Here is a 24,824-nt window from a genome sequence, read left to right on the forward strand (position 1 = left end):
CATTTGAAGCAGAAAGTTTCACCTTTCAAATGAGCCACAGTATGTGTTGGTGGCAATAATATAGAATACAGTGTGGCTCTATAAAAAATAAAAATAGATCAAAAATGGTCTAAATTGCCGGTACACTTGATTAAAACTTTGGAAAGGAGCACGGCACTCAATGAGTTAAGTTACTAAACTAAAAAATCTGTCTCGTGCTTCCAGTGCGAGCTGAAGGAGACAGGCCACACCCCCGAGCTGACCGCCGAGCATGATGGGAAGGAGGTTCCCGTGAAGAGGCAAGCTGTGGTCCATGGGAAACCTCCGCTGCAGAAGAGCCGGAGTCAGGAGGCCGACAGACCGGGGGCCAGCTCGGAGAACAGGTACACTGGGTGAAGGTGCTGGTCCTCCTGCTCCCCAGAGGATGAACACCAGCTGGAGAAACAACTACCATCAATCATGACCTTAAAAACCTGCAAGGAGACATAATCTGCCCCTTTTCGACAAATTACAACAGTTCCCAGGTTCTTAAATGGACAGCGAGGAGTTTCTCCATCGGCAGAACGAAAAATTCCGCGACAATAAAAAAGTCTCATATTAATGTGGATGAATCCACACTACCCACACTTGTTAATGGGCCCATTTTCGATAAATATATCATTTTGTCTCTATCGTTATTTTGTTATTATTAGTGGTGGTGGAAATGCTGGGCGAGCCGACCAGCGTTTCCTTACTTTCGGTTTCGTGGCGAGTCATGAGAATAACGCCGCCAAATCTCCGTTTATGGTGGGAACTACGACGGTATGTGATCGTCTTCCAACCTCTGACTTTAATTCTTGATGAATGAAAACATGAGTCTGTCTTGCGCCGGTCAAATAATTTCACGGTGCGGAGGCTCATAAATGTAGTGTGAAAACGCTTCGCTTTTCCAAAACTCCTCGTTGTCCCTTTAAAGGAGACATAATCTGCCCCTTTTCCACCAATTAAAATAGTTCCCAGGTTCTTAAGGTCATGTTTGTGATATGCTTCAGTCCAAATCCCCCAAGGATCACAGCTCTCTCTGGTTTCAGTGTCTGTCCCTTTAAATGCAAATGAGCCACTGTTCACCAGGTCCCGCCCCCTCTACAGGTACCTGTACTCACAGGTAGGGGTGGGATTATGCTAATTAGAAACCTAATGACATCATTGTCAGACACCTGAGGGAACAGCTGGTAAAACCACATGGATTTCAACCTCAGGAGCCTGAACATCACTGAGTTATTGTTGATTCTCACATTTTGGGGCCTGAGGACAATCACCCAGATAAATGTTAAAGATCCTTCAGAGAGTAATATTTCCATAATATGTCTCCTTTAAGATCCATTCTTTTAACCAAACAGTTCCTCATGGTGGCGCTAGACAAAACTTTGATTCATCCTCTGGGGACAATGATAATGTTGAGTAAATCATACAACAGTCCATGTGACAGACGTTCAGATACTTAGAGAAATCTGAACCTTATTCCCTGGAAACATGATTTTAATCCAAAATCTCCTCCAGCCACAGACAGCAGTCAAACAGTGAGAGCTCCTCTTACTGCTCCAGCCACACATTCAGCCTCTCTTGCTCAGTGGTGGAGCCCAACAGACAGATCCACGCCATCCACAGCCACCTGCAGTCCGTCTCCACCGAGCCTCAGGCCACGCCTCCTGCTGCTGTGATTGGCCTGATGTCGTCCGACATCCAGAGGGAGATTCAGAAGAGGGAGACGCAGGCAACAGGACAGCAGGTAGAGGTTATGTAGCATATGTGGTATTCCTAACGATCAGTTTCTCTACTGTGTTACATATTTCAACAACACTGCTTTAACTCCGTCTCTATGCTGATGATACAGAACTCTACAGACACAACTATGAACTGTCGATGACTGAAAAACTAAAGTCTTTCTTTATGTACGACTTCCTAATGATCCTAGTATGGTTTTTAGACTGTTAATCCCATATGACTGCACCTTGTAGACAGTTTTACTGAACAGAGAACTAGAAGGAAGGTTCTATGCAGGTGCCTGGCATGCATACAACATCAAGTTCCACAAACGTTCACCGTGTCACCGTATGCACGCAGATTTCCCCACAAAAGCGCTCGTCTAAACGCGGAATAAAAAGTGAGAAACGCCATTTTTGCATTTTCTGTTCAGATCGTTTCTGTATAAACATAGCCTTAAATCACATCCTTAAAGGACTCGGCATTTCACCCTAATGCGGATAGGACAGTAGAGATAAACAGGGAACAGGGAGAACGAATAAGGGACATGCAACAAAGGATAATCTCAGTCAGGAGTCAAATCAACAAGCCGCTGCTTTATTAGGGACATGCTGTCATCTGATTGGCTTTGACTTTGAAACGGGAATTCACCACATATTATTAAAATGCTATAAATCAAACAATTAAAGCTATAAGATATATATAAGAAGATATAAAGATGCAGAAGAAAGTTCTAGTGTACAAACGTCCTTACTCCTTTATAGTCTAATACTCTGTCCTTTGTACCCAGGATATATCAGCTGGAGGCCTGTCAGAGCCAGAACTACAACAAGACGACGCAATGACAGAGGACTCGTTGTCGAATGACGAATATGAGTGTGTGTCACCTGATGACATTTCCTTGCCACCGCTGGCAGAGACCCCAGAGTCCGGTATGCTCCAGTCGGACATAGAAGAGGGCTTTTGTTTCAGTTCCCACAGCGTCCACATCAACCAGTACAGCCGACAGTCCCATGTCCAGTCAGATCACAGCAGGACCGGTACAGGCTCTGGTGCAGTACAGAGAGAGTCCGGTCACACGGAAGCTGATCCATCTCCCCCCACCACTCACCACAGCAGCGCCAGGTCTGTTTTATCTCAGGAAACAGCAACAGTCCTGTCCACATTGTAACGAGCTACAGCGTGATATACAGTGCTGCTTGAAAGTTTGTGAACCCCTTGAGTAGTTTAGATTTTTCTGTTTTTTTTAACATGATTTTCTTATTTTATCATCATATTTATCAATTCCATATCCTTGGTTTGAGGGGACTGTGTGAGTAGCAAGCAGAAACATGGAATCAGAGTATATGCAAAAGCAAGTGAACCACAGCTGAGTTGGTCAAGTCAAGTAGGTAATAGATTTGAGTGATTTCCTGAGACATCCTCAGGAAAGGTTTTGTAAGATCTGTAAGACAAATAATTTACACATTGAGGACTCTCAGCATCACCACAACTCTCCCTAGAGATGGACGGCCATCAAAAGTTTCACCAAGAAGCACCAGAAGAAGAATGAATCAGGTAAAGGCCGACCCACACATTACCTCCAGAGAGCTGCAGACAAAGTTGTCTGTTTTTTGCCTTTTTCAGAGATCACTTGGACAAACCAGAGGCCTTCTGGAAGTCCGTTCTCTGGACAGATGAGTCCAAAATTAATTGTTTGGCCACAATCACAGGCACCATGTTTGGAGGGTTTCAAGCAAACTTTCACGCAGCACTCGATATGACATGCAGTCCACTGATCCCCCAGAGTAACCAGATTTAAGATTTTGTTCCTTTGTTTGTTTGACAGGTTCAGATCAGAGTCCACATTGATTGTCCAGAGTCCGTTTGCAGCTCCTGCTCCAAGCCTCCTCACCAGCACTGTGTGCACCATCCTTAAGACCCAAGGAACCAGCAGAGCCAACATCTCCCCCTCAGCTGACCCCTCTCTGGACAGCCCTAAACCAAACATAGCCTCCAGACCATTCCCAGTCCACGAGAGTACAGACAAGGACAATGACATCCCCGACAAGAAGACCCCCTCAAAATCTGAGCCTGTATATGATCACAACAGTCAGAACAACCAGTCTCAGAGGAAAACAGGTGCCCAGGGTAAAACCTCCCCAAATCTTACATCCAGAAGTGAAACTTTACCAGAGACTGATCCCTTTGCCCATCCTGCAGAGATCAGGGAGTGCCCCACCCTTCCCAAGTCAAGCTTTTGCCCTCAGCCCTTTAATGGTCCAGACCTCAACCTATACATGGACCACAAGACCCCTCCTGAAAAAAATAAGATCCTAAAATGTGGAACTACTTTTGCTCACAACAGAACTGTCCCTGGTAAAGACGGAGAGGAAACATCGCCTGTCTCCAACCCTCAGGCGGACGGTCTCACCAGCAACACTACAGTGACCCACCAGACCATTTCCCTCCAATCTGCCCTTTCAAACACTTCTTGCACTTTGACACAAGCGAGCAGCAGTTCTCCCCATGGAAGCCCCTTAGCTCAGAGTAAGACCTCAACACAGATGAATCTGGGACCGTGGGGTAAAGAGTCCACTCAAAGCCACAACAACCGTCTACAGGACACCAACCAAGGAGAATCCAGGAGTGGCCTTCATCAGGATATTCCTTCCTCAAAGGAATTGTCTTCGTTGAACAACCTTACCCCAACCATGACTGTTACTCAACAATCGGTCCACTGCGAGTCCTCCGTAAAGGATCACAACAGTCAGGACAACCAGTCTCAGAGGAGAGCAGGTGCCCAGGGTAAAACCTCCCCAAATCTCACATCCAGAAGTGAAGCTTCACCAAAGACTGATCCCTTTGCCCATCCTGCAGAGATCAGGGAGTGCCCAACCTTCCCCAAGTCAAGCTTTTGCCCTCAGCCCTTTAATGGTCCAGACCTCGACCTACACATGGACCACAAGACCCCTCCCGAAAAAAATAAGATCCTAAAATGTGGAACTACTTTTGCTCACAACAGAACTGTCCCTGGTAAAGACGGAGAGGAAACATCGCCTGTCTCCAACCCTCAGACGGAGACGGACGGTCTCACCAGCAACACTACAGTGACCCACCAGACCATTTCCCTCCAATCTGCCCTTTCAGACACTTGTTGCACTTTGACACAAGCGAGCAGCAGTTCTCCTCATGGAAGCCCCTTAGCACAGAGTAAGACCTCAACACAGATTCATCTGGGCCCGTGGGGTAAAGAGTCCACTCGAAGCCACAACAACCGTCTACAGGACACCAACCGAGGAGAATCCAGGAGTGGCCTTCATCAGGATGTACCTTCCTCAAAGGAATCGTCTTCGGTGAACAACCTTACACCAACCACAACTGTTACCCAACAATCGGTCCACTGCGAGTCCTCCTCCACCTCAGACAGTTGTTGCAGCATACCACAGGGGGGCAGCACTTTTAAGTCCACACAGAGTTGGGGCAATGGCCCCAGTCCTCCAGAGCCAAACGCTGTCAACAACATCAGTTTATCCAGCAGCAAGCATCAGAGTCATCAGACAGTCTACTCCCTCCATGAGTCCTTGTCCTCCACCCTTACCCAGCAGTGTGTGCATGGCCCTGGCATGACCCCCAGCAACTCTGCCAAGCCCGCTGCTCCTCTTCCTCCTCCTCCGCCTGAGGCTCAGACCCAAGCTTTGGCTCAGCAGGCTAACACGCATGTCACACGCCCTTCCTCTCCACCTCATCTACTAACTCCAGACCAAGACCCAGACATTTGTCAGCCTGTGGCCATCCGTGAGGAGATCAGACTTACTCCTCAGATCCAAGGGCCTCCCCTTCCTGCTCCTCCTCCTCCTCCTCCCCAGGCCCAGGCTAAAGAGTCTCTTCCCCAGGGAAAAGCCTCTAAACCCGGCCCTCCCTGCTTCACCCGGCCCATTTCTAGAGCCACCGTCATGGAGGGCTCTCCGGTGACGCTAGAGGTGGAGGTGACGGCACACCCCGAGCCCACACTCACCTGGTGGGTAGCATACAACCAGCTCCACAATAACACCAGCTAATTCAGTAATGGTCTTTGGTAGAGTTGTAGACCAGTTTTGTTTTTTAAGTGACGCTTTTTTGTTGCCTGCTGTGCATCGGTGACGTAAACCTACATTTTGATCCAAATTGACCTTTAGCTGTGTTTCAGTAAAGACCCTCGTTACAGGGACAACGAGGAGTTTTGGAAAAGCGAAGCGTTTTCACACTACATTTATGAGCTTGCGCGCCCCTCATGAAATTCTTTGACTGGCGCAAGACAGACTCATGTTTTCATTCATCAAGAATTAAAGTCAGAGGTTCAAAGAGGTTCAGATACCGTCGTAGTTCGACCATAAACAGCGATTCAGCTGCGTTATTCTCATGACTCGCCGGGCAGCGTCCGCGAAACCAAAAGTAAGGAAACGCTAGTCAGCTCGCCCAGCATTTCCGCCATCACTAATGATAACAAAATAACGATAGAGACAAAATGATATATTTATTGAAAATGGGCCCATTAACAAGTGTGGGTAACGTAGATTCATCCACATTACTATGAGACTTTTTTATTGTCGCAGAATTTTTCGTTCTGCCGATGGAGAAACTCCTCGTTGTCCCTTTAAGTGACGCTTTTTTGTTGCCTGCTGTGCATCAGTGACGTAAAACTACATTTTGATCCAAATCGACCTTTAGCTGTGTTTCAGTAAAGACCCTCGTTAATACAGGTTTGTCCCATATTCATCCACGTGGTGAAACTTAAAGGATGATCTGACGACTCTGAAATTAAAGGTCGTGTTAACTTTGCCTTCGCCATCTCCATTTTATATTTGGCAAAGCAAGGACTATATTTGGCAAAGACAGGCCTCCTACAGCTTTCTAAACTTGGAGGTGAATGCTCAGGGTGGCTGGCTCAACCTGCAACTTTCCCTGGATGTACAGTAAGTCCCTGTGTAGTAAATTATTTGAGTTTGAATTTGAGTCAGACTCAGGAACAAATGCTTGATATGATTCACAAGTCCTTTATCTGTCAATCTCAGAGGTGGAAAATGCTAAATTAGCACAAGCTATAGTGCCACAATTAATTAACTCCTCAACATCTGACCATCCTGTAGACCAACTGCATACGTTTAAGCTCAGATGGAAGGGTTATGACCTGAACATCTCAGTGGTTTTCTATCACTAAAGAGCTATAGAGCTTAAAGGGGAACTACATGCCAGTCGCTTTTTTGCATTCAATGCTTGGAGCCATGTGTCAGGTCAACATTACACACCACTGTTACATGTTGTTTTTTACTTTTATCACATGAAAGCCCAGTTGAGCTCAGACCTTCAGCACCATGGAGTTGCTGTGAACCCCCTTGTTCTGGTCCTCTGTAGTTTTATACACGTAACTACATGAGGCTTAGAGGTGATGTAACATTTTAATGTGTGTTAACACTATATCACAGTTTGATAATTACATTTCATTACTCTAAGACACTGGTTGTTTGTTTTCTGACTTCCAATTTAGTTAATGAATGACATGAGTTTGCTAACGGTGTGTTTATATCCATGACGCTGTAACAACACTGCAAAAACTCAAAATCTTACCGAGAATATTTGTCTTATTTCTTGTTAAAAATTTAATTTCTAGTCATTATACTTAAAATAAGACTCATCACATAAAAAGTAGCTTGTTTTTAGGCACTTTTTTTACTTTTTTCAAACATATTTTCACTTGAATTAAGTAGAAAAATCTGATAGTGGAGCAAGTTTTTCTTTCTTATTACAAGCTCAAAAAACTTGCCTTCACTGGCAGATTTTTCTACTTATTTCAAATAAAAATGTGTTTGAAACAAGTGAAAATTATCCAAAAAAAAGTTAATTTTTAGGTGATGAGTCTTAGTTTAAGCGGAAAGAGATTAGTTTTGACTAGAGATGAAACATTTTGACAAGAAATAAGACAAATATTCTTGGAAAGATTTTGAGTTTTTGCAGTGAAACCATACACAGTGAAGCTTACGCTGAGCACTGACACACCGCTTCAGGCTAATCACGTCTCTACTCACAGATGTTGTGTGTCTGGTGATGCATTCAGGGGTATGAGTGAGTGTTTTATCAGAGGCCTCCCCTGGCTCTGAGTGAGGCTGTGCGCTGTCTGATCTCCTGTCATCATGGTCGCTCCAGGTTTACAGACGGAGACGTGTCACCAGCCACCAGCCCGGGCCCAGCGGCGGTCTGCGAGGACGGGAAACACTTCCTGTTCATCACAAAGACGTCCAGCTCACACGGCGGGAAAAACGAGGCGCAAGACTCTCAGCGGACGGCCGGTAAAGGCAGCGGCAGCGAAATGTGGCTGGTGGCCGAAGTGTTGGACGCCCTGAGTGCAGACTGGCACACCTGGTTTGGTACGCTGTGTGTTCTGCTGTGGCTGCTCTACCTGATCCTACTCTAATGGCCCCGCCCCACTGTGGGAACTGAACGACCTCTGACCTACAGCTCCATGACCTGAACCTCGTAGCTGACCTCTGAGTTTATTGTGTTTTATATTTCTCAGTAGACTTCATCTGAAGTTCAGCAAAGTTCACTGGTCGTTCACTTCTTGCAGTGTTCAACCTTATTATGATGTGTAGGAATGATATATTTGTATTTATGTGAGACATATGAAATGAAAATATAAGTGTGTAAAGGTGCGTTCACACCGGGCCTTTTATTTTTTTCGCTGGCGACGAGTTTACATGTTTAGTCAATGCAAACGGGCGATTGAACGAATATTCGCTCAGGCGACAGAGCGAGAATTCGCTCATCGCTTGAGATGAGAAATCCCAAGTCGACGTCATCTCGCTGGTCGTCAGTTGCTTGTCGCTCAACGCTGATTGGCTGCCGTAATCCCGGTGGTGCCGGAGAGACATGGCGGTGGAGTTCTGGTGTCGTCCGAGTCTGTTGAATTGTGCCAAACTGACGAATGATTACAGCAGCGATACAAGCGACAGCGAAAAAAATAAAAGGCCCGGTGTGAACGCACCTTAAGAAATACATAAGGCATCACTTTAACATTTTAAGGAGTTTAGAGACCGAGCAACCGAGTGGAAAGTCATGAAGTCACTGTTGTTATGGTGTTATATTCTAATGAGTGATCAATATGTTTGAGTTAAAAAAGACAGAGCACAATCAAGCTAAACCATTTTTACAGTTGAAGCCCATTTCTGTCAAGATCAGAAAAAAAAACATGAACCATAAATGGAGAATTAAGAAGTAACTTGAATAAAGATACACATGGTCAAACAATAATGTTTATAATGAGATTAGTACATTTTTCTTTCTGTGTGTCGGTTATAGCAAATAATAATCATATTAATAATAAGTGGAACTATTTAGATTTTAAAACAGACTCGTCTGGTTAAAACAATCGTAGGTAATCCATATTTTGACATTAAGTCAACATTATTTGACAATGATGAGATGCAACATCATGAGATTGCTTGAAAAATTATAAAATAAAACAAAAATGTGAAATTTTCCTGTCATCATATAATCTTGTAATAGCAAATAACTCTTGGTCAAGATTTTGACTCAATAATAATCAATTTCTTACAATAAAATTATATATTATTATTAGTTATGAAAATTATTATTAGAAATGAAAGATCTTTTTTTCTGTCGTTGGTAGAAATGAGCTTCTGTGGAATCATTTCACAGGTCACAGATTCTGTATTGTTGGAGAGTCGTTGTCATTTATCATATTAATGGTATTTACAAATGAACAGAGGACTGGAGATGAGAGAGATGTTAATAAAGATCTAAAGTGATGAGTTTTTATTTCTTTACCTGATCAATAAATGTCAGCTGGTCATTCGTTCACAGTTTAGACCAGACTTCAGTAGAATCACATTGTTTCTGTTGTGTGTGTTTTATGATCACTTGACTCAACGGGTAAATAAAGAAAACTTCAACTTCAACTTCAACTTTATTGTCCCCAAAGGGAAATTTGCATTGCAGGCAGGTAAATACATAAAACATATAGAGCACATTCACACAAGTTCGGTACAACGTTGTAATGGTAGATACTAGGGATGTGAAGATTCACCGATTCATATCGGTGGTCCGATATAAACGTGTGCGATGCGACTGCACCGGTAGATTCAGGCTACATCGGACATAATTTATGGTTAAATTTGCGATGCATCTCTTCTAGCCTTCTACATCGGTAGATTTCATGGTAAAATCGATCATTTCATTTCCGAGGCAACCTGAATGCACCATCGTGGAAGCCGTGTGTAGCCTCTGACAGCAGCAGCAGCAGCAGTAGCTGTAGTCAGAGCCGCCAAGAAAAGTAAACAGTCCGAGTGAGGCGGCGGGCCAATGGTCAATACTCGGCCGTCAGCGGCTGTAACTAGGAGGAGGGCTGTGGTAGTGGCTCTGGTTGTAGTGAGCTGGGAAGTGGTGGTAGCCGCGGATGCTCTTGAGCATCCGGGACAGCTAGCAGGGCTAGTAGTCCTCCTACTCTGCTGCACGGAGCTTCACCTGAGCTCTGTCACTGGCTGGAGAGAAAACACAGACTCTCCACCCAGAAATGTCCCGTGCACAACAAAACATCTGTGACTTGTCTCTTTTATATTGTTTTGTGAAGCACTTTGTAAACTTGTGTTTTTAAAGGTGCTATATAGCCTAAATAAAGTTATTATTATTATAATATAGCAAAAGACCAAACTGCAGAGGTGCCACCACACAAGACTAGCCCATATGATTAAGCTGGATTTCATTTCTACCATATATTTCCTCTAGACTGTACCTTTCAAATATGATTTACTGTAAAAATTAACCAAATATAGGCTACATCCCTCAAATTGATACAGAGAGTAAAGCAGAATAGTGGTATTGAGGAAATAAACCTGATGTGGGAAGAAACGCTCATATCACAACTGTATCATCAACACGTTCTCACTCCCAGTGCGTCAACAGCCTGACGAACGGTCACTGTCCCTCATCGTCACATGCCTGACTCATTAGGTATGTGCTTCTGCTGAGTCCAAAAGCCCTGTGTAATATCAACTTTATTTTAAGAAAACACGCTTTGTTTCCAATGTCATATCACGGAGAAGCACTACATTACCCATAATCCTCATATTTATCAGCGACGTGTGTGCAGAAGGTGGGCCTGTCCCAATATGCACACTCGATCACATTTACACACTTGGGCGCTTGGCGTGCGCGTTCATGTTCTTAGTGTCAGTGCGCAAGTGTGTCCCGTTTCTCCAACGACTGAAAGTGCAGCGTGTTGATTTGCACTTTACCCACACTGAAGGTAAGACCACATCCGAGCGGTATTTGGCCAAGTATAAATCCCACAATGCACCACGGTGAAGTCCGCCGTCACCGGGAGCCACAAGCCCGTTTAGGAAATGCGATTGAATTAATCTCAATAAAATGAAATTAACTTTCTATCTCATAATTATGACTTTTTAATGTCATATTCATCATGCTCTGTTCATGTTTTTATATTTTCATTTTTCTTGTTTGTTTTATTTACTTACGGAGTTGGGCTTACATGTTTATGATCTGAATCTTGCGCATAGAGACACTTTAGGAGTAGATGAGACTGTGATCCAGCAGCACTGTTTATTAAAACTGTTGCTGTGTGTGTGTGTGTAGTAGTTGTGCTAGTGTGCTGTGCGCAACGGCACAGGCTGCACTTGTCAAGTGTGTCCCGATTGCTTTTAAATCTCCCCCCACACGCTTGGCCACTTAATCCATGCTTGAACACTATATGCAAATATACGTTCCGCCGGCAAAACGTCACCAAAGTGTGTGCGTAACCAAGCGCACTGAGCCAAGTGTGGAGAAATGGGACATCCCCGGTCACTCAGCTCGCATGTAGTGTTCACGTGAACCCGTGGTGTTCTGAACCAATCAGATCACCTGTCTGAGTGATCGATCGTTGCTGATCACGGAGGGAGAGCAGCGGAGGAGCCGTCATAGTCGGGACTCACTCATTCATTCATCCTTCTAGTGATGGGATCGGCACTGTACTGAATCACTAGAATCAGTTCCTTAAAATGAGTCGTTCAAAAAATTCGTTCAGACGTTACAGTCGTCCCCCCCCCCGCCCCCGCCCCCCTCTCTGTAAGGGACGGTGAAAAAAAAAAAAAAAATCTCCCGCGAATATCTGTACTGTACACTCTACGTCCCCTTTCCTTTTTTTAAAAAAATTTTCTATTTTTTTATTACTACACAGTGAACGCGAGTCCTTAACATGACGCTACACAGCTCTGTGCATGCAGTACACCAAGCAGTGAGTGACAGAGCGCCACATTCAGCACAGTACGTGAACCTGAATCACGTCTGCAGCAGCAGTTCTCTGGTGCACCTATTTCACAACGTGTCTGATTGGTTGAGCTTGCTGTTACCAGCAAATGAAAAAATAAAACAAATTGAGCTTATATTATTTTCTTAGTAACTAAAAGGTCTTAACATCTTGTTTGTTTTCAACATTGAATAAAAAAATGGTGCTATATTGTTAAAATTCAACAATAAAGTGCATAAAAGTTGGCTTGACTTCTTTCTTTTTTTCTTTTTTTTCATAATTTTCACCAGCATCTTTCTGGTCCACATCACATCACATTTATTGTAATTTTTAATTCAATGAGTGAAATTTTATTTTTTTATCTGAAAAAACATTATTATGAATTCAAGGGTCAGAGGTAACTGATTAGTGTTAAATTGAACCTTTTTGACCCTGTTTCCTTGAATAAATCACTAAGACTTTGATGCAGGAAGCTGAGATTTTGATAGGTTGTTCAGAGCACTAGGGACAAAGTTTCTGTAGAATTTCAGACCTGTCGGACCTCCAGAAGGGTCACAGCTGACCGTCCAGGCTCGTTTCTCGGCCTTCAAAGCCTAGATTTAGAAGCCTTTTGTCTAATAACGTCTACATCCTTGGGGTTATAAGGCTGAAAGTTTCATGTATTTGTCCGGGGCCTAAGGCCATCCACCATGTGCAATTTCAAACCCGTGCGACCTTCACAGGTGTCAAAGGTCGCTGATCTGTGACCTTTTTGACCCCGTTTCTTTGAATAAAACACCAAGACTTTGATGCAGGAAGCTGAGATTTTAAAATGTGGTCCAGAATGTCTAGTAGATTGTGTGTGCAAAGATTCAGAGCTCTGTGAGATTCAGAAGGGTCACAAATAGCCAAAAAGCAATGCTCCTTTCTCTGACCTCTTATTAAAGGAGAAATGTTTCAACAGCAATTCTTTAATAGCTTCCAGATGCTTTGGCCTATCAGGCTGAATTTTTAGCTAAAGGAGCTGGTGTACGAACAGGAAGTAGGGGAGCTGTGCATAAAGCCAATTGGTAAGTGTCAAAGGTCACAGGGGTCAAACATCAAAGTGAATCCAGCCATTCCTGCTTTTTCTCAACAAAACATACACGCTTTAAGTTATCATCATGAAATATAAATATGTTGTATATCAGAGAGTCCTCTATCAGAATATTTTGGTCCCGTTGCTCTAGGGGCCCCAGGGGGCCCCGGGGGGCCACTTGGCTTTCCCATGCTCCCACAGAGTTGGGTCTCGGGGTGATGGATAAGGGCCTCACCATGAGTCCACAGGCCAAGTTTCAAGTGATTTGGTTGGTTTCTATGGAAACGGAAGCCTCCAAGAAACAGAGGAATGCAGCTGTTTAAAGCCCCGCCTCTCGAAAAGTAATGGCTCGATCAGGACCGAACACATGTCTACGCGCTCGTCTTGGGCCCCCGAACCATATATTAAAAATTCAGAACTGTCCGACTTTTGGAAATGTGTTTTGTCCATTTCGGCTTTTCTGACTAAGAGGGTCTCTCAGACCCTGAGTCAGATCAGTCTCCTGGCCAACAATGAGGAGAAAGCTGTTTCTTTGAGTAATTGTTAGGCTAGTTGTGCTTCCCCTGGTGCCACCTTAAAGGGATAGTTCAACATTTTGTCAAATCGGCCCATTGCCATAATCCCTATAGTCATAGCAGTAGGTTCGTTACCTTTAATTGTCGGTGCAAGCTATTTTTAGAACGGCGGAGCAGAGCCGTGAGCTGCTCAGAGCTACGCTACGGAGGCTCATTATGGGATTTCTTGGTTTCCCTCATCAAACTCATCAAATACACAATCCAACAACTCCACAACGCTCTGGTGGACAAGTTGTGAGCTGCACATTCACTACGCTATGAGATAATAACACAACGTTACCACCATAGACTGTAAAAAGAATGGACGTAGCGTCCGTGACGTCACCCATTGGTTTTGGGGAGTCGTTTTTGTGACTCAAATATGGCGGCCTGGACAGCGCCATGTTGGATTGGCCGGCCGAGAACCCGCCCACTGGCCTCGAAGCAGCCTGTCTCCGGAGCTGCTCGGACCTGTCACTCAACGTTTCCGCGCCCTAATTGGTCAGAGTTTTAACCTTATAACAGTAAAACGGTAGAGTTAAAAAAAAATTCACCCCCCTCAGAGTGTGTGCGGGGGTAGAAACTATCGATTGAGACGAAAAAACGTTCTGACACCAGGCTTTTAACATGTTTACTGAGGATGTAAAGTCGGCGATTTTAACATGGGGCTCTATGGGGAATGCTCCCTTCTGACACCAGCCCCCAGAGGAATTCGAGGGGATTGCAGTTTTTTGAACGCGGAAGTGAGCTTCACTTCTCAGACCGACAACTGCCCCCTTGGTTACCACACAGAGTTGTTTTAGAGGGAAATTCATGCAAAACCACTGATGCGCGTTGCCTTCAGGGACAGTTTTTCATCAAGCAGTCTCTGTATTTCCCTCTAAAACAACTCTCTCTAGTGTGTATTTGATGAGTTTGATGAGGGAAACCAAGAAATCCCATAATGAGCGTCCTCCGTAGCGTAGCTCTGAGCAGCTCACGGCTCTGCTCCGCCGTTCTAAAAATAGCTTGCACCGACAATTAAAGCAGAAGTAAGTGATATGTTTGTGTTAATATAAGTCTTAAATAGTTATATCTTCCGACAGCAATCACTTACATGGAGTGTTTGGACCGAAACACGGGTCTGTCAGTCACTCTGCTCTGCTGTGGGCCGAGGAGAAAACTTTTCTCGTATCCTACAATTTTTATCCAATGAGGAGAGGGAACGGCATGCAGGGCTGTGTGTGCAGCCAAGGGATGCGCGTGAATGTGGTGACGTAGGGACGAGGACTGTTATGGTGCGTTGAAGGCAACTTGTATTTTTCCGACCTGTGAAGTCGTACCAGTTCGATCTGGTACGAGTTCACGAGTCGGAAGTTACGAGTGGCCGTTATAGTGACTTTCACAGATAAAACAGGTAGGAAAAACACGAGTGGGTTGCCTGGAACGCTACAAAGTCGTAAGTTGTGACTTGAAGCTGTAATTTACGGTTTCAAAAGCCTGCCTGGAACGCAGCATTAGCCATAACGACCGGATCGCTTACTTCTGCTTTAAAGGTAACAAACCTACTGCTATGACTATAGGGATTATAGCAATGGGACAATTTGACTAAATATTGAACTATCCCTTGGATGAAAAAGTTTTAAAAACGTCTTTGGCCCAGAACTCTTTCAGCCTGGAACAAAACCAGAACACCTTAACATTTTAATGTGAACTTGTATCTGGTGAAATAACATTAAACTGTAGCTGACAGACCAATAACACTACCAATACATTGATCTGACAGGTGATTGGTCAGTAGTTGTGTCAGTGATCTGATTGGCTGGTCTGACGTACTGACACTCGCACGTGCATCCTGGGTAATGGAGTCCACTGAGCCACTTCTGTGTTATTATTGAGCTCAGATCAGTCACACTGCAAAAAATCTAATACCTTACCAAGAATATTTGTCTCATTTTTAGTCAAAATGTCATTTCTAGTCAAAACAAATCTCATTATACTTAAAATAAGACTCATCACATTAAAAAGCAGCTTGTTTTTAGACACTTTTTACTTCTTTCAAGCAGATTTTCACTTAAAATAATCTGATAGTGGAGCAAGTTTTTCTTTCTTATTACAAGCACAAAAAACCTGCTTTCACTGGCAGATTTTTCTACTTATTTCAAGTGAAAATTAGTTTGAAACAAGTGAAAATGATCTAAAAACAAGTTAATTTTTAGGTGATGAGTCTTATTTTAAGTGGAAAGAGATTAGTTTTGACTAGAAATGAGACATTTTGACAAGAAATAAGACAAATATTCTTGGAAAGATTTTGAGTTTTTGCAGTGTAGAACTCTGATCTGATCCAGTGCCACTTCCTGTTTCCCCTCCACAATAAAAGCCCCAGAGAGCCACGTAGGAAACAGAAACTACATTCATAAATTCAGTGTCACAGTCTGAACATGATGATTCACCTCAGACAGGAACTGGGCTCAACCTGCTGATGAGACCTACATGTTCGTTTTCATTATTGTTTTTAATCGTTATTTAGTCAGTGAATCAGAGTTGTTGCTGTTTAACTGGAACATAAATGTCTTTAGAGCAATAAACATTTTTGATTTCACACAAAAGTCTAATTTGCCACTGAACTGATGACAGGAAGAAACAGCTCCTTAAGTCATAATAATAGTTTATCATTTTACACAACCTGTAGCCGAAGCAGGAAAATATCCACAATTGTTGCTCTGATGATGAGATAATGATCAACAAAATATTCTGAATATGAATTTCAGTGATTATTGAGGAAGATTAAAGGACGTGTGTTGTGTGTGTTTCACAACCCGAGGACAAGTACTTTGACTTTATTGTTATAATCACTTTACTCTTTTCTCACTTGATCTGATTGTTTGTAATAAAACTGTCATAAGGATATAAACATGTTTTATTGACGGATAAAATGAGTTATGTTGCTGTTTTATTATTTCTGCTGTTTGTTTACTGTCACATTGTTTTTTGTTTGTTTATTGTTTGCACTTTAAAATATTACAAACAAGGAGTATATCACATGGAAGAATAGCTGATAAACTACAATGAAACAGTGCTAGAGAGGTTAGAAACCCTAGGACGGCTTATCGAGAACCTCACCATAAAATAAATAAGTACAATTAAATGTATCTTATCGAAATAAAATAACAAATGAATTAATGAGAGAAAAAAAACAAAAATAGTAATTAAGCAATGGCTCAAGAGATAAATTGAAATGAATCAAAAGAATCGAGAGAATGAAACAAAAGATGAATTACAATGGCAACTGTTAAAAAAAAAAACACCAACAAAAAAACAACAACAACAGAGTATTAAAACAATCCCATGGCGAACAGATGATCTTTTAATTTCCTTTTAAAGATGGTAGGGAGGGAGAGCTGTTAGTCAGGTGGATATCCAATACTGTTGGATTGATTAATAATAATAATGATATTAATAATAATAATATGAAGGATGTTTATGTTTGAGTGAATCTGGAAGCGTCTGTCTCTGTCTCTGTCTCTTAGGTAAACCATCTGACAGGTGTGACAACTTGCATAAAATGGCTCCTTGGCCTTCCCATGATTCCCTGCAGCACCATGGGGGGGGGTTGGGGTTGGGGGGGGGCTGACCAATGGCGCGGGCCGAGCTCTGTGATGTCACAGCGGTATAAAGCCCCCCGCTGCCCGGCTCTCCGCTCTGAGCAGAGTCAGCGTTCCCGGCCTGGACGCCTCGGCTGGAGGGACTGCTGCTGTCTGGAGGAAAAACAAAACTACACGGCGCCAAGGCCTGTAGTTTTGTTTTTGTGTGTGGGGTTCCCTTAGAGGCTCAAGCTCTTTTCCCTTTTTTTGGATTTTGATTTTGGAATTTTCTGGATAAAGAGTTTCTGATCTTTTTGCAGTCCGCCCTTCTCTGGGCATTCCCAGGCATCCTTGTGCTCACAAGTAAGTGTCTTTTTAAAGTTTTCCTTCCAGAGTGATGTGATTGACGAGCTGCAGCTGACTGACTGACTGACTGAAACACACACACACACACACACACACACACACACACACACACACACACCTGGCTCCGCCCTTCACTCACTTTTTTTTACTCAACTTTTCATAAAGTGAAGTAGCTAAGCGCTCTGTGATATTCTGCTGGTTTCCGTGGTGAAGGTTATAATGGGACATCCCAGAATAGCAGCTGAGAGCATCACAGTGGACTCAGCTGGGCGGCGATGGCTTTTTAAGGGAATCAGCAGCGGGGGCTATCAGTTGCTGCTCCAGCTATGTGCACATGGTGGCTGTCAATCACAGGAAGGTGTGGTGGAGGGGGGGGGGGCAGTTATTTATAGAGCTTGGTGTCCTGTCTTAGATAACCCCCCCCCCATCTACCCCCACATACCCCCTCCTGCTCTGTGGGGAAGTGTCTGACGGAGCAGGGACACCTCACACTGCAAAAACCAAGAATATTTGTCTTCTTTCTTGTCAAAATGTCTCAATTTTAGTCTAAACTAATCTCTTTCCACTTAAAATAAGACTCATCACTTTGTTTTTAGACAGTTTTCAAAATCTGCCAGTGAAAGCAAGTTTTTTATGCTTGTAATAAGAAAGAAAAACTTGCTCCAATATCAGATTTTTCTACTTATTTAAAGTGGAAAATTTGCTTGAAAAAAAGTAAAGTAAAAAGTGTCTAAAAACAAGCTACTTTTTAAATGTGATGAGTCTTATTTTAAGTATAATTAGATTTGTTTTGACTAGAAATGACATTTTGACTAGAAATAAGACAAATATTCTTGGTAAGATTTTGAATTTTTGCAGTGTACCCCCACATACCCCCACCTGCCCCACCTGCCCCCTCCTGCTCTGTGGGGAAGTGTCTGACAGAGCAGAGACACCTCAGTGGGGCTTTTATTGTGGAGGAGTGTGAACAGCTGCTGGTGTGTCGTTAAGGCTCAGATTTAAAAAAGGAGAGTGTAGAGAGAGTGAGAGAGTGTGTGTGTGTGTGAGTAGGGTTGCAAAATTCCGTGAATTTTCAAAGTTGGAAACTTTCCATGGGAATTAACAGGAATATATAGCCTACACTGCAAAAACTCAAACTCTTACCAAGAATATTTGTCTTATTTCTAGTCGAAACAAATCTCATTCTACTTAAAATAAGACTCATCACATTAGAAGTAGCTTATTTTTAGACACTTTTTACTTCTTTCGAGCAGATTTTCACTTGAAATAAGTAGAAAAATCTGATAGTGGAGCAAGTTTTTCTTTCTTATTACAAGCACAAAAAACTTGCTTTCACTGGCAGATTTTTCTACTTATTTAAAGTGAAAATTAGTTTGAAACAAGTGAAAATGATCTAAAAACAAGTTAATTTTTAGGTGATGAGTCTTATTTTAAGTGGAAAGAGGTTAGTATTGAGTAGAAATGAGACATTTTGACAAGAAATAAGACAAATATTCTTGGAAAGATTTTGGGTTTTTGCAGTGTAGGAATTAATGGGAATATAGCTACGGGAATAAACGGGAATAAATCTGAAAATTAAAAAAAATAAATTGAAGGTTGGCTCTTAACAGGGGAAAATCTTGGCTAAAACAACCAGACTTTTTTTTTTGGGGGGGGGGGGGGTTCATACAAGAATTAAAAGTTGATAAAGTTCTACCCACAAATAAATCTGTTGAAATGTCATGCTTTTTGATCGTATTATCATGGATGTCTGCTTACGACAAAACAAAATATTTACATTTATGTTTGGATATGATACAGTTTGTTTAAATGACCCCCAATTTCCAGTTAATTCCCAATAATTCCCATAATTTCCCACAAATCCCATGGAAAGTTTCCAATTTGTAACTTTATTTTGAAGGAGGAAGCTATTTCCAGATCAGTGTTTGTGTGGAGACTTGTTGTTTCAGAGCTGTTTGTTGTGTGAGAGTTGAAATAAGAGCACAGTGAGTTCAAAGGTGTGAGACAGTTGACAGACACATGTTCACTTCTCAGTCTGAAGCAAAGTGGAGAGAGAGCGTTCACAGAACAGTTGTTACGAAGGTTTAACACATGAACTATGTAGGATTTTAATTTAGAAGTTACATTCTCTGTGTTAGGAGGTGGTCTGAAGCTTCAAACGTTTAAAAAAAGTCCAAAACTCACGGCTGAATGACTTAAATAAATAAAAGTTGTTGAAATACAACGAAAAACAAAAAGTGCAGAACTTTTTATTTTTCATCCGTTTCCAAGACAACAACACAAATATAGCTAGGCTACCGTTAAAGGAGCTGATGAGTTTTCAAAATAATAGAACTTTACAAACCAACAGAAAAAGAACATAAAAGCAAAAACAACATGAGAAACAGACGAGTTAAAGGAGAAAAAAAAAGCCTTTTAAGGATTCATTTTGCTGCGTCGCCAGATAATAAAGCAAAGAGATGAAGTTTTACACTGGTGTTTTTATAGTGTAGTAGTGTTTATTCTGTTTTATTACCACTGTTGTGTTGATGTGTGAGCAGCGTTTTGACGTTGGAACCTTGATGAAACGTTCGGTGTTTCTCTCTGGTGACAATGAAACAGGAAGTAGAATAAATTACCTTTTCCTCTTTAACCCCGATCCGTCTCCACGGTGACGGGACGTGTCCCATCCAGTCACTCCGTGAGCACGCGATGGAGTCACCGGATGAATTTAGCCGACACCAGATCTGCTCTGTGTCGGGTTCAGGGATTCACCGAAACCCGACTCCACTCACAGCCCATAATCTCTTTACTGACACGGAACTCATCAATCATTGGAATTATCGACCAATCTGTGAATGATCAGTATGTGGTCATATCGATGTCAAGGGTTTGTTTTTAATGTGTTTTTAAATGGACAAAATATTGAGAAACTATTTTAAATCTGGAAAACATTTACAAAAGTAAAATTCAGGGATTGACCTTTTGGTGTTAATGAGTAAATGAATTAAGGATTTTTAAAGTAAAATTTTCAGTAAAGTTATTTCATTCTCTTCAGTTAAAATGACCATACAGCATTTAAAAAAATAATAATAACGTTGTTGAGTTCTAATGTAACATGTCTGATAATTGATGAATTTATTAATAGATTAATTGCATTATTTGGTTCAAATTGACAGGAAGAATGTAAAATAAACTTGAAACAACAGTAAAAGATCAATAAAAACTAGGACAAAATAAAAAAAAAAAAAAGGATTTTACATTGAAACTGAACTGAATTTATTTATTCATTCATATTTATCATGTCTGAGTTCATGAAGCTGCTGCAGGGCATTCAGGTCCAGGTCCAGGTCCACACTGCAAAAATTCAAAATCTTACCAAGAATATTTGTCTTATTTCTAGTCAAAATAAATCTAATTATACTTAAAATAAGACTCATCACATAAAAAGCAGCTTGTTTTTAGACACTTTTTACTTTTTTCAAGCAAATTTTCCACTTAAAATAAGTAGAAAAATCTGATAGTGGAGCAAGTGTTTCCTTCTTATTACAAGCACAAAAAACTTGCTTTCACTGTCAGATTTTTCTACTTATTTCAATTGAAAATTAGTTTGAAACAAGTGAAAATGATCTAAAAACAAGTTCATTTTTAGGTGATGAGTCTTATTTTAAGTGGAAAGAGATTAGTTTTGACTAGAAATGAGACATTTTGACTAGAAATAAGACAAATATTCTTAAAAAGATTTTGAGTTTTTGCAGTGAGGGCATTCAGGTCCAGGTCGGTGGATGTAGACCAGGTGTGGTGAGTCAGGGCCCAACTGGAGTCACATGTCCAGATTGGACCAATGAGGAACCAATCAGGAGAAAGCACTCAAACCAGAGTAAATCAGATTAAACCTGGACCACAAACATCAAAACCATCAGGACGACCTTCAACCTCTGAGGTTGTTACACTGTGTAGTTGGACTTGTGTGTTTGTGTTGTTGTGACCGTGTCGTGTCGTGTCGTCCAGTCTCTGAACCTCTGCAGTGACGTCGTCGACCTGGGATCAGTTTGTGTTGTTGACGAGTTTCTGTTCGGTTTAAAGCAGGAAAACGTTTAATGAAATATCATTTAAAAATCTACTGATTAATGAATCAATTGATCTAAGATGCTGAAACTCACTGGTTTTTGATTGACTCATTGATTGATTGATTGTTTGTTTGTTTGGATTAGTGACAGCCAGTGATGAACCAATTAGATTGTTAGACTAATTAAAGGGGCGGAGCCAATTATTTAGTTCATGTTCCTGAATTTTGTGAGATTGATGGATGTTTTTAATTTTTATGGACGACTCAGGAAACAAATGTTTGTAAAAAATAATTTGAGTATTGATGGTGCTGAGATCTTTGATTACAGATCATCAATCAGATTATATCTAATGAGGTTATTTAATCTGATCTGGTGGTTTTATCTGTTAGTGGACGTTCTGTTGTTGGATCTTCTGCTTTTGTGACGATAATGAACTGAATCTCTTTATCTGACAGCAGCTCTGACTCAGTGACATCATGTTTATAATGTGTGTGTGTGTTGTGCCCATTGTGTTTATTGTTAGTGAGTCACAGTGATGTGTTAAAATGTGAGGTTTACTTCATGGTGATTGGTCACACATTACTTCAAGTGAGTGTTGCTCGAGGACACTTCAGCAGAGGAAACCTGCTGCTGCACTGCAAAAATTCAAAATCTGACCAAGAATATGTGTCTTATTTCTAGTCAAAATAAATCTAATTCTACTTAAAATAAGACTCATCACATTAAGAAGTAGCTTGTTTTTAGACACTTTTTACTTATTTCAAGCAAATTTTCCACTTTAAATAAGTAGAAAAATCTGACTGTGTTTTTCTTTCTTATTACAAGCATAAAAAACTTGCTTTCACTGGCAGATTTTTCTACTTATTTCAATTGAAAATGAGTTTGAAACAAGTGAAAATGATCTAAAAACAAGTACATTTTTAGGTGGTGAGTCTTATTTTAAGTGGAAAGAGATTAGTTTTGACCAAAATTGGAAAGATTTTGAGTTTTTGCAGTGTGTGTGTGTGTGTGTGTGTGTGTGGTGGCATTTTATTCTGAAAGTCTGAGCCAGATGCTCACATTTATTTATTTATTTGTTTGTTTTTAAAACCTGATCCGTTCAATCTCAGCGTTTTGTTGATGGTAATGTTTTATTAAAATGTCACCAGTTAATTTTCAACAATCCTCTTTAAGACCTGAACTTGGACAAGGTCTGAAACCTGAGCCCAGTTCCTCTGCTGTTAAACAGGTGTTTTAATCCGCCGTGAGCTCTGGACTGGATCAGCTGGTGGTGGTTTTATCAGCCAGACCCCGCGGAGCCCGGACCCCCCTCAGGGACACGGCTGCTAAATATAAATATAGACCCTGAGGGGGGGTCAGAGTCAGACCCAGGACCAGGACTTCATCACAGCGGGGGTCTGGCTGTCAGCAGGTCGGGTGTCAGCTGAGGTTTTTATATCCATGTGGATCGTTGTGTTGAGTGGATTTGTGTCTGGGTCGGCCCCTGGGGGCGACTGTGAGGTCCAGCTCAGGAAAACAGCATTTGCATAGAAAGTTTTATCGATTTATGGTCGTTCATCATGGAACACGCTACCGCTGGTCATAAGAGGAAGCACAACATGCAAGAAAACAGTTACCGTAAAAACATGGTTCAGTAAAAAGCAGCTCTGTGAACATTAAGGGTAGTTTTATTGTTATTTTTTATTTACAACAGAAGGCACTTTACTCCATGCACTTTGAAAATAGCACCTTATAACAGATACTGCCTGATAATGCACTTTAATTTTTTGTTTATTTGTTTATTTATTGGATCTCCATTAGCACCAGCACATTAGCTTGGCTATTTTACTTTAATCATCAACTATTTTGATCATCAATTAATCATTTGAGTTGAGATTCTCTGATTTCAGCTTCTGGTTTCTTTGTTCCTTTATGACAGTAAACTGAGTCTCTCTTTGGTTTGTGGACAAAACAAGACATTTTAGGACGTCATCTTGTGGTTTGGGAAACACTGGTTGACATTTTTCAACATTTCTGAACATTTTATTGACCAAACAACTGTGTTTGTTTAAATAATCGACAGTTTTGTCTTACTGAAATTTTATGTGTGAGTTAGGGGAGCTCTTGAGTTAAATCTGGCATATTGACAACAAATTATTTTTTGTATGTTCATGAACATGCAGTGCCCCATTAACAAATAAACAAATAAATTAAATAAAAACATCACTTTACAACTGTGATTGTCACATTAGACAAACAATTAACCAATTAACCCTTCGTCAAGTCCTGCCCTCCCCGATTACTGTTGCTAGGTTTGTCAAACAATGGTCACGAAACTCCCTTTGGAAACCATTGAAAATTAGGCAGATTTAAATTGCTTATAAGAAAAATTTGACTGAACTTATCTTAACTTATCAGAAGAACAGTGTCTGTGATAGAAGACAGACGTGGCTAATGAGCGATTGAACGGGCATTACATGACATTTCCAAAAAGTGGTGAAAAATCATTGTTTTGGTCACTCACAATAGCTAGCTAGCTAACGACAATAGCTAACGTTAGCTACTAGCTAATGCTTAATCTCCGCCCATCACCCGTTTCTCCTCGTAAAACTTCACAAAGTTCAAAAGACATTAGCAACAGTAGTGTTACGGTAAAGCTTTTAACCATATTTAAAAATTAAAAAGTAGTTTTTGCCGAAAAAATTGCTTCGTTTCGTACGGTTTAATCCCAGTGTTGTCCAACCTTAGAACGTTGCACAAATCGTGACATGGGGAGAAGCGCTCTGATTGGTGGATCAGAAGACCAATCAGAAGGCCAACAAAGGGTGAATTAACCACTAAATTTGATGAGCAGCAGCTGATTGGGCAGTTAGACGCTGCCCAGTTTTTCAAAATAAAACCCATGAATAGTTTTCATTTTTGAGCTTTGTTCGTCTGTCTTGGTGACGGAACCAGATCTGGTTCGACTGGTTTCTGAAGGCGTTTGGACTTGTCCTGCTGCAGAGTTTGGACCAATCAGCTTCCTCCTCATGGAGACAAATCTAAAGTGTGTTTATATCATGTGATTTCATTTGTCTTATTTGTCTTATTTGTCTCTGCAGGGTGCCGACCATCATGTCAACACAGGCGCCAACGTTCACACAGCCGCTGCAGAGCGTCGTAGCACTTGAGGGTAGTGCTGCGACGTTCGAGGCTCAAGTTAGTGGTAAGGAACTTCCTGTCCACTCACTTCCTGTCTGACAGATTTCCACAATA

General features: G+C 41.6%; 2 protein-coding genes across 2 annotated transcripts in view; both read left to right on the top strand.

Moving 5' to 3' along the window:
- ccdc141 (coiled-coil domain containing 141) overlaps positions 1-8,403 on the top strand; it is a 45,721-nt gene extending 37,318 nt beyond the window's left edge. The window contains exons 26-30 of the mRNA XM_085766176.1: positions 205-362; positions 1,519-1,747; positions 2,513-2,847; positions 3,551-5,722; positions 7,885-8,403. Of these exons, the coding sequence (XP_085622302.1) occupies positions 205-362; positions 1,519-1,747; positions 2,513-2,847; positions 3,551-5,722; positions 7,885-8,152 (3,162 nt within the window). The 3' untranslated portion in view covers positions 8,153-8,403. The remainder of the gene's footprint in view (positions 1-204; positions 363-1,518; positions 1,748-2,512; positions 2,848-3,550; positions 5,723-7,884) is intronic.
- An 8,882-nt stretch (positions 8,404-17,285) lies between these two features.
- ttn.2 (titin, tandem duplicate 2) overlaps positions 17,286-24,824 on the top strand; it is a 247,891-nt gene continuing 240,352 nt past the window's right edge. Inside the window, exons 1-2 of the mRNA XM_085766175.1 lie at positions 17,286-17,538; positions 24,671-24,774. Of these exons, the coding sequence (XP_085622301.1) occupies positions 24,684-24,774 (91 nt within the window). The 5' untranslated portion in view covers positions 17,286-17,538; positions 24,671-24,683. The remainder of the gene's footprint in view (positions 17,539-24,670; positions 24,775-24,824) is intronic.

This window comes from Trachurus japonicus, chromosome 21 (genome assembly GCF_045865225.1).
Source record: "Trachurus japonicus isolate A0001 chromosome 21, Traja_1.0".
Lineage (NCBI taxonomy): Eukaryota > Metazoa > Chordata > Actinopteri > Carangiformes > Carangidae > Trachurus > Trachurus japonicus.